Source organism: Pogoniulus pusillus, chromosome 4 (genome assembly GCF_015220805.1).
Source record: "Pogoniulus pusillus isolate bPogPus1 chromosome 4, bPogPus1.pri, whole genome shotgun sequence".
Classification (NCBI taxonomy): domain Eukaryota; kingdom Metazoa; phylum Chordata; class Aves; order Piciformes; family Lybiidae; genus Pogoniulus; species Pogoniulus pusillus.
This window is the reverse complement of record NC_087267.1, coordinates 31,879,472-31,889,714: the sequence shown is the minus strand read 5'-3', so window position 1 is coordinate 31,889,714 and position 10,243 is coordinate 31,879,472. Positions and strand designations below refer to the sequence as shown.

Here is a 10,243-nt window from a genome sequence, read left to right as displayed (position 1 = left end):
CTACTGTGTGCATCTGTGTGATTCTCCACATCATGTCTTCATATTGGTATCGGGAAAAACTGAGAGCTCAGGGAGAAATGAAAGATTGAAGAAAAAGTAATCTTACTGCTACTTAAATAGTTTTTTGCTTTTGAAGTTTCCATTGTCCAACTCTTGAAATGCTAAAACTGGGTAGTAGAGCAGGGGTGGCTGTTAAGTGTTATGCCATGAGGGGTATTTTGCACCTTTCACGCATAAACGCAGCAGCGTCGTATTTTCTGCCCTCCTGTTTTCTGTTTTGTGCTCTATTTCTGTCTCTCTAGAAGAGGCAGAAATTATTTTTCACATGCCTGGAGGCTGTCTTCCTAGGTTTTTGTTTGCTGTATGACCTGGTTACTGCCTTTAGGGTCAAGGTTGTTGAATATGTGAAGAAAATCACAAACAAATGGTATCATTGGAAGATTCCTAATGGATAGTGGGATGTGCCCAGTTCCAGTAGCTCATTTGAAGTTTCATGTGGCAGGGTGTCAGTTCTGTTTGGCTGTTCTTCCTCAAAGAAAATCTTAGCTGCTGGTGTTGTGCATGTCCTTTTTCATAATGCCAGTGCAATGAGAAATGTACATTCAGAAAATGGTGCAAAACTCGATTTTATGCACAGACAAGATGGTGTTATCCTTCTGCCTTTCTCTAGAGCTTCTTATTCAAGTATTGCTCCAGTATCCATACCGAGGGATGAAAATGTGTGCCAGGATTACTGTTTTATTGAGATATTGGTTAATCAACAAGCACTGGTGATACTGTGCTTCATCTTGTTGGTTTGCTTTGGGTTTTTTTGGTGGTGGGTGGTTGGTTTGGTTTTGTTTTTTTAGCTCCTGTTTTAAATGCAGTGGTGATGCCTTGTCACCAGGCTACGAGAATCTCATTCACAGATATGCTGGGTTAAATGACTTAATGTGGCTCTGCTTTCAGGTGTTAGTAGAAAGCTTCTGATGGGAAAGTAAAGGTGAAACAATAGTAAGAGAAGAAAACATTGATTATTCTAGTGGATCTTGATAATTTGGAATTGCTTCTACCTGCTGCAGGTAAATGCTATGAAATATTACTCTTGTGCTTTGCAAGATATTCCTAGAAACGTCACTGTTGCAGAAGCAGCTTTCTGTCCACTCACACCACCATCAGTACTTACACCATTCTTACTGCAGCTCAGCCTTGAGGTTCATCTGTTACAAATTCTATCTCATTTTGTTCATTTTAAATGAAGTTGGAAAGTCAGGGAACCTTTAATCAAGAATACTACTACAATTATACTGAAATTTATTCTTTCCTAAACACTTGGAATTAAAATCTGGGGCCTTAAAATTGCTACTGTGTTGTTAACTGTAACAGCAATGACAGAGAATGAAGTGTACAAAGAGTGTGTGTAAAGGTAAGATGAGCTACTGAGCCACCTGCAGTGATCTGGTGATAGCAGTTAAATCTGAATGGTATGGTTTTCAAATTGTGTCTTTAACAGCTGTTAAGTATAATGTCAGTGAAAGGGTGTATGATGCTGGTAGGGTAGTATATTCCTGTGGTGTAGCGTCTGGAACCTATGGAGCTTAGTGATAATTATTTAAGCACAGTGATCTTAAGTTTGCCTAGGTAGTGACAGATCCTGCCACAGTTGTTCTGACTGACTTGATATGAGTTAGGCAAGGTGCTGATCAGAGTATACACACAAATGTATATAAGGATGTGTAATTGCATGCTGCAGTTTTGAATGCTCATTTGTGTAGATGGTGAATCTTGTATATCAGTTTGTGCGGTACTGTATAATTGTCTGAAGGTGCATTGTTCTACAGTTAGTTTTGAGCTTAACCATGGTGAACTGGATGCTACTCCTGCACTTTGGAAAAATTGCATGTACATTTCACAGTAATTGGAGCTTTTATTTAGAATTCATTATATGGTTGGAGACAAGATTTTAATTGTTCTCTACCCAGTTAAAAAACGAGACTTGCTAAAAACACTGAGGTACCATTTCAGCTACTGCAAAGGGGAAGGAACTTAATGAGTCGTACTATACATAGAGTGATACAAAAGGACTGTTTATTTTCAACATCAAAAAATTACTTGTCTTTGGTTTCATGACTTGAAAGTCGATATAAAACCTGTTCATGTTATCAGGTCTTATAAAAAAAAACTAGAGTAATACTTGTAAAATCCATCCCAAATGGAGGCATTTCTGTGTTTGTATTTATAAGCAAGTGCTATAAACAGCAGCCTTCTGACTGATTGTCTGTAAGAGGGAGCGAACTGTCTCTTCCAGCTCCACCAACTGCTTGGCCTTGTCTTCCAAAACTTTTTGATTGTTTTCATATGTGTTTTCCAAGTCTGTCAGCAAAGGAAGGGAAATCAGCTTAGTTCACCGCGTTAAAACTTAGTGTGTAATGTAAGTCATTATAGTTTCAGATAAACTATTCAAATTTATTGTGGAAGAGAATCTGACTAGAGACAAAAACCCAAAATCCAGGATGGCACCTTTTTGTTCCCATAACATGGGACATAAATCAACAAGGATGTAATTTCTGCAAGTGGAAGTCCAAAAGTATGCTTTTATTTATGTTCAAAAGTAACTGTCATTCTCTGCTCTATATGGCTCTTACAGAACAGTGAAATGTTTGGCCTTGATATGGTTAAAACCATTCACTGAATCACTGTAACTACAGGAGCAGCTAAAAGGAAGAATGAGTTCTTATAGGCTGGAAAAAACAGAAGGAAAACTTAACTCCTTCCCTGGTAGTCATGGGCAGATTGCCCTCTCACATTTGAAGCATATTTGTAGATAATAAATGTTAAATTAATCTGTCGATTGGAACTGACATGTCTTGGTTATCTTTTTGTTTTATTAGCCTTCCAGGGTGGAGTGGAAGGAGTACTGCTTTGAGATGGAGGACCTTGCTTAAATGGGTTAGTCCTCACTCTAAGTGTAGTACTCTTGAGCAGTGATAGGTGCCATACTAGGTTTTGTCTCACTTGTAAGTTTCAGCTTTTTTACAGAATTCTGTGATTCAAAAGATTGTGTTGTGCCCATAAGAGTAAGGAAAGCAGATCAAACCTCAGTAACAAAGAATTTACTTCCCTTTTTTTCCTGCTACTGATGAATAACCAGTTTAACAGCATGAAACTGCTTCAGATGCAAAGATGAGAGAGAGTTTACCTCTTCAAACAGCCTTACCTTTGAGGAGCTGGAGTTTGCTGTTCGCTTGAGCCAACAAGGCTTTAGCTTCATCTTGCAACACACCTGCTTTCCTCCTGGCCTCAGCCGACTCTTCTGTCTTCTTGGCAATGAGATCTTCCACTGTTTTGTACTTGTCGTTCAGCTCAGTATTGAGAACCTATTCCAGATTCAAGCACAAGGTGGAGCTCGCTCAAAGACTATACAGATCCAGTTTGCCTTTCCTCCTACTTACCCAGATGCAAGGAGGCTAAACTTAACTCAGTTAACAAAAGTAGAATCGGTGTTGGGGTATTTCCTATTTAACAGTCCAGGCTTTAAGAGCTGGAGTGAAGACTCAGCAGTTGCCTGTATCCAGATCTGTGGCTCTAATACTGACGTCTGGCAAGGATTTATGGGATTGTTACACGAATTTGTAACTAATGCAAGCCATTGCCAGAAAGCTCTCTGTGGTAAGGGACTGGTGCTGCTTTTGGCTGAATGCTTGAAGTTGGGGAGAAACAGAATCACAGCATGTCATCTCAAGGTGTCAGGTCATCTAATCCAATCCTTCTACAATAAGCAGGGACATCCCGACATCCCTAACTAGAAAAGTTGCTGAGAGTCCCTTCAAGCCTGATCTTGAATGTCTCCAAGGATGGGGCCTCCACCCCCTCCCTGGGCAACATGTGCCATTGGTCCACCACCCTTCCATAGTTTAAAACCATTGTTCCTTATCCTATTGCTACAAGGCCTTGTAAACAGTCCCTTCCCATCTTTCTTGAAGGTTCTCTTCAGGTATTGGAAGGTCTCCCCAGAGCCTTCTCTTCTCCAGTCTTAACAAGCCCAGCTCCCTCAGCCTGTCATTGTAGGAGAGGTGCTTCAGCCCTCTTGACTTTTGTGGCCTTCCTCTCGACACCTTTCCATCAGGTCCATGTCTTGTGCTGAGGGCACCACACTTGGACACAGTACTGGTCACATTTTCTTTTGTTTTCTTTTTGGGTGCAGCCCAGGATGTGGTTGGTCTTCTGGATTGCAAGTGTACATTGTTGGTTCATGTTCATCTTTTTATCCATCACTACCCCCACATCCTTTTCTGCCTGTATTGATAATGAGCATTGTTCTGACTCAGGTGCAGAGCCTTATGCTTGGCCTCGTTGAACCTCATGAGGATCACCTGGGCCCACTTCTCCAACTTGTCCAAGTCCTGTCCCTCTGCATATCAACTATGCCACTCAGCTTCATGTCATCTGCAAACTTGCGGAGGGTGCATTTGATCCCACTGTCTATGTCACTGATGAATATTAGATAGCACTGGTCCCAGTAAGGACCACTGAGGGTCACCACTTGTCACTGATCCCCCTCTGGACTTGGATCTATTGACCACTACCCTCTGGCTGTGACTATTCAGATAAGTCCTTATCCACTGAACAGTCCACCCATCAAATCTCTCTTTCTCCAACTTGGAAGGATGTTGTGGGGGACCGTGTCAAAAGCCTTGCAGAAGCCAGAAGACTGATGGCAGCCATTGCCCTTCCCCTCTCAAACGTCTGTATGAAGTCAGGCAAGCTGCCTTTAGTAAAGCCCTGCCAGCTACTTCAAATCACCTGTCTGCCATATGCCTTATCAGAGCATCCCAGGCACAGGTCAGTAGTTCCTGGTATCCTCCTTTCTACCTTTTTAAGAAATGGATGTAATGGTTCCATGTCAGATACACTTAATACTGTTTCAGTAATGAGAACAGCTACCTGGTCTGTGTGGGTAAAGGTGCTGGAGAAGTCATAAGGTTGGTTTCTCAGCTGTGTTTTTCTCTGTGAGATTAAGTAGGCCAATGACGCAACTACACTGAGCCAGTACCCAAGTGAACAAGCTGCAGCAGTACTGGAAATCTCTTGTTTACGTGACAGCCACCTGAAATACTACTTAATGTTCAGAAATAATTGCTTTGACTGAGGATACATCTCTTCTGGCAGAAAATGCCTCTCTGGAGATTGGTGCACTAACTGCAGACAACAGAAACTTCCTTTGGCAGGTCTGTCAATTGTTTTGTTAATAAGCATTCTTTTGCTGTTACGAAGGTGCGGAGTGGACATTTGGAGCAGTGCCATATAGTCACAGAGAAAATTTTGCCTCTGATACTTAGAAACTACTTTGGGTTTATACTGAGCTAACAGGTTTTTTTGTTGCCTGATTCTGGTTGTGCCAAATTCTGAGTTGTCTGTTTTGCACCTTGTACTGTCATAGAACCATGGATACCCTATAGAAGGGTAAAAAATACGTGGCTTTCTGAGGGACAGAAATGAAGCTATGAAAGGCTTATCGGCATGACAAGTTTCCTGCAGCTATTTTAGAACCTGGAAGCTTCCCAATACTTCTTTCTCTGTATCTGTATCTGATACCAAAGGAAGCAAAAGACTGCTATCTTTGGTAGGTGCATTAGGTACTTGATCACTAAAATCAATGGATCACATGTCTTCACTAGAGTTCTTTTAGCCAAGCCTGGGGTAAGTTGGCTTTTGCTTAGCAGTTTTCCTGAGCTTCTCACCTTTTTAACTTCTTCAGCATTTTGGTTTGCAGTAACAAGTTTTTCTTCTATGCTGTACACATTCTCTGAATTCGTAGCAGCCTTCTGCTCAATGTCTTCAACACTCCTCTGAAGCTCAAACAGACGTAAGGTAGCATTGTTCAGCGTTTCTTCAGATGCTGCATTTTCCGATTCGATCTAACAGAAAGAGGAATGAGAGTTACATTTCCAGAAGACGCTGAATATAATAATAAACTTCCTGGATAAGCCCTGATCAACTCATTAGTTCGTGTCCATAGACAGGATATAAACAAGAGTGATTTACTTTTGCTACAACTTGCCAACTGCAGTCAGGGTGGAAGAGCACCCTGCTTGGAATATGGGGTACATCTGGGGCTGCAAAAGCATTAAGGAACATGGTTTACATGTAGTTGATTGTATTGCATGTACAAGAGTGGCCTCGTCCACAGACAAAACTTGAGACATTTCACTCCATGTAACAATGGGTCTGTGACACTGCCTCTCTCCTAAGCTGGCCTGGCTTCATGAGTATGGATAGCACTGTGAGTCTTGTGAGGGCTCTAAGATGAAGTCTTAAAACGCAGGACCTGACAAGAATCCAGCATTCATGTATCGTAGCCTTGTGACGCAGTGGTGGGTAGCCCTGAGGGCATGGCTAGAGCAGTACACCACCAGTGTGGTTGACAGGTATGACTTTCTGAGGATCCTGGCACAGCTGCTATGTTAGAGAGCTACAGTCCTGCCCACTTAATTTCAATAGTGCAGGATATAGCATGAGAAAAGCCTTTTGGGTATTTTAAAGAGTAAATGACTCCCCCCCAGCAGCTGTCATACTAACTCCAAAGTTGATATGAAGGCAAGAGTGGTTTAGGTTCATTCCAAGTATAGTCTTTGATTTGCAGTACTCTCGTTGGGGTTTTTTGCAGGGCATTCCCTAGATAGGTTTCTATCAGTTTGTAAGTATCAGACTTGTTTCTGTACGTGCTGTTTCTGTATCTTAAGAACTTACCGAGGTCAGCAAGTCTTGAGTTCCTTTTATGTCTTCATCAGCTTGTTTGATGGCTTTTTCAGCTGCATTTTGAGCTTTTTCAGCTTCTTCCAGTGCTACTTTCACCATGTCTGCAGTGACTTTAACATCTGTTGCACCTTTGCTGTGGAACAAAACTGTTAATGCTAAAAATGCTTTTACTTGAGAACTAGAAAAGGAGCTAGACACATACTGCAAAGGGCTGGTTTTGCCCTTTAGTGAAAAATCTACATCAGGGAAAGTTAAACTCCACATTTTTGGATACAGTGAAGTGAAAGTCTTGTTCAAGCTCTTGGTGACAGAAAACAACTAATACAGAACAGGGTTGCCTACCTTGCTTTTTTGGCTTCCTCCAGCAGCATTTCTGCTCTGGCAATGTCTCCAGCACTCTGCTGCAGAATAACCTCAACATCAGAAAGGCTTTCTACACGGTCACGAATATCTTCTGTGAGGGCTTGCAGCTGCTGGGGAGTGGTTGGCATCTCCATGTTCAACACTTCATTGGACACTGCCTCAATGCTATCAAGGTCAGCACTGTCTTCTAATAGATGGACACAAATGACAAAGACATGAGTAAAAGCTTCCCTTTGTCAAGTGTCTCAACACAAGTTCTTGTCTGGCTGTTTCATTAGGAAGAAAAATAATGGGAAAAGCTTTTTCCACCAGACTTATGAAAGATCCAGGTGTTAAAACTGCTTCCTTAGGGTGAAAATTCCCTCTAAAGCGAGGCTCAGCAGGCCTGTAAGGCCCTGCTGGCTTAGCTTTTTTTTGGAAGCCATTTTAAGATCTTGGTGATTAGCTACACTGTGCTGGAGCTGTGGGGGGGAGCCACGAGCCCACAGGAAACGAAGCCAACAGTTGCACGCAACTGTATTTGTGCTAACAGTATACTCAGCCTTGTGTAAACAGGGAAGGAATAGATTTGCCTGCTGCTGCTTGCTAGAGAACAAGGCCCTTATTTAACCTTTACCTGCTTTCTCAGAGAGAGAAACTCAGTTTCTCACTGTCTTCCTCTTCAGTAGTACTTAATTTTCTAGCCAGAACTTGGGAATACCTTTGGCAAAGTACAGCAGTGCACTAGCCTCAACTGAGATGAGCACAAGAACATATCGCAGTATGCTCTCACTTTTCTATTGCCTTATTGTTTTCCTTGTGTGTAGGTTTCATCATCCACCCTAAGTCTGTCTGAAAAGGGCTGGCGAAGACACAACTGTTGTGTTACCCCTTAGAGGATGATTCAGAGCTAAGGATAGTTTTCTCAAACACAGACTTTAAATACAAGTGAAATGTAAGGTTTTTACGCATGAGGAAGTCTCTAATCTGTTTAATAAGATTTCGCAGATCTTCGTTGCTTCTGTCCACTTGTTCCTTTGTAGCATTGGTTTTGAGCAAAACTGCTTGTGCGTTTTGTTTTGCTTCATCCGCTCTCTGTTTTGCCTCAGAAACCTGAAGAGAGAAAGAATGGAAGACTTGATTGCATATGTGCTTGTGCTTTAAGGCCTGTTTTAGAGCAAAAACTCAGCTGGAGTCAGAGGTAATGAGAAATGCTTTTCCTCATAAAACTCACGAAACACTTCTAAAAGCTGGCCATGATCCATACCACCAATGCTAGTTTAAACAACTCAGGCTTGTGTTTAGAGTTATCCATGAAGCTTCACTTTAGCAAGCTCCTTTCCTCAGGATCTTTACAAGCCTGAAGAAGTTACGCAACTGAAAAGTATTCTGAAGTAAACCAGGCACATACTTTGTTGATTAGTGTCTAAACTTGTGTTGCAACTAAGAGAATTTATTTTTTTTAATATCCAGTAATTGATTTGGCATATTACCATTTTGGAAAGCTGCTCAACTTCTGCTAGTGCACCGAGGATATCTCTGTCAAAATCCATGGCTTTCTGCCAGGCATTGTGGGCTACGGTCACCAGCCCATCACAGCCAGGTCCTCCACACTTCTTCTTTCCATCATCTGTTCGACAGTTTAAACCGCCACACTTGGACTCAGCACAAGAGGCTCCCACGGGAGTGCCACATGTCTGCAAAGACACGACAGACAAAGGAAACAGTCACAGCTTTGTTTCCATTGCTCAGAGGCAAGGGGGATGGAGTCAATCATACGACGTTGTTCCTGCCCCTTGCAGTAGCATCCCAAGTACCAAGGGAAGGAAGCCGAAACTGAATGGCAAGCAGAAGTTCGTTCATGCAGCAAGTCCAAAGCAAGACAGCTTTGACCTTTCTTGCTCTCCCTCCTGCACCTTTTTGCCTTTACCTTGGTTACAAATAGGCAGCTCCCTGATGCTGAAATTGCTGCAAGTTGAGGGAAGCCTTGTCCTGCCTTTACTGTCTAGTTTTCCTGTACATCTTTCATTAGAAAGCTCTCTGTATGCCTTTTGTTTGCAGTCAGACTTCTCTACTGTTGGAGGGAAGAATGGCCATCTGAAGAAGCTCTTTTAATTTGTGCAGAGTAGGATCTTTTCCTTTGTGCTAATGCTCTAGAAATTAAGTACAAAGTTGAAACACTCCAACTTGAAAAGGGATCTTTTTCCATTTACCTTAAAAAGCTGTCCTCCACCAATTGTGAGGTCTGATTTCAATACACTGATTTCCAGAACACTTTCTAATTTGTGAATTGTCAAGGATGTACTCACAAGAGAAAATTTCAGGGCAGACTTCTTTTAAAGCAAACCAATTTCAATCTGCAACATTTGTACTGAGAATTATCCGTTACTTGGTCAATTGTCTGTCCAATGAGGTTACTTAGGAGTTATTTCAGCCAGAGGGAAAACTGGAAAATTCCCGATTATTGTAAGGTTCCTCTCCCTTTCAGCCCCACCCTTTTTGCCAAATGACAGCCAAAACATCTCTCAGGGAAAACCTGCGGTCTGTACTAAGCTATTTGCAGCTGTCTTCTGTGAAGTGTAAATGAGGTCTTACCTACCTGGCATGCAACCCAGCAGTAGCTAGAAAGCAGAGTAGATTTTTTTCTTTCTTTTTTTTTTTCAGTTGGTGTCCTGTGATTACATCTCCGAGCAATGTGGTGTTTAGGGCTTTGATAAAAATCTACTGCAAGAACAGTTAGGCAGGAATGCAGGGGAAAGGAAACTAAACAAAAAGATGCCTCTTCTCTCCCGAGGGAAAAAAAGGTCTGGGTAAGTCGGGAGGGATGGCCAGTAGTTATAAAGGATGGGACAATTCAGCTTGTGAAGAACTCATCCTCGAACACAGGCTTTGGCCTGCCAAGGGAGTGATAATGAACAGTCCCCTCTAGCCTGCCTTCGTGCAGGGTTGTTCTCTGAATGCAGCTGGGGAACTTCAAAGCAAAACTGAGTGAACAGCCAGCCTCTCCCCAGAAAAGGCCACCCTTGATCACATTTACAGATGAGCAGGCAGCTTCAACAGAGAAAATGCCCTTTTGACTTCGACTCCCTGTACGTGCTGCTTTGTCTCAAGCATAAGGAAGGGAATGCAGTGATGCTGAGGAAAGCAGCCTGTTGGTGCAAGT

General features: G+C 42.2%; 1 protein-coding gene across 1 annotated transcript in view; it reads right to left on the bottom strand.

The window, feature by feature from the left end:
- Positions 1-1,886: 1,886 nt before the first annotated feature.
- LAMB1 (laminin subunit beta 1) overlaps positions 1,887-10,243 on the bottom strand; it is a 47,878-nt gene continuing 39,521 nt past the window's right edge. Inside the window, exons 27-33 of the mRNA XM_064142483.1 lie at positions 8,574-8,777; positions 8,049-8,193; positions 7,081-7,288; positions 6,730-6,871; positions 5,721-5,897; positions 3,197-3,356; positions 1,887-2,352 (exon numbers count right to left, since the gene is read on the bottom strand). Of these exons, the coding sequence (XP_063998553.1) occupies positions 2,216-2,352; positions 3,197-3,356; positions 5,721-5,897; positions 6,730-6,871; positions 7,081-7,288; positions 8,049-8,193; positions 8,574-8,777 (1,173 nt within the window). The 3' untranslated portion in view covers positions 1,887-2,215. The remainder of the gene's footprint in view (positions 2,353-3,196; positions 3,357-5,720; positions 5,898-6,729; positions 6,872-7,080; positions 7,289-8,048; positions 8,194-8,573; positions 8,778-10,243) is intronic.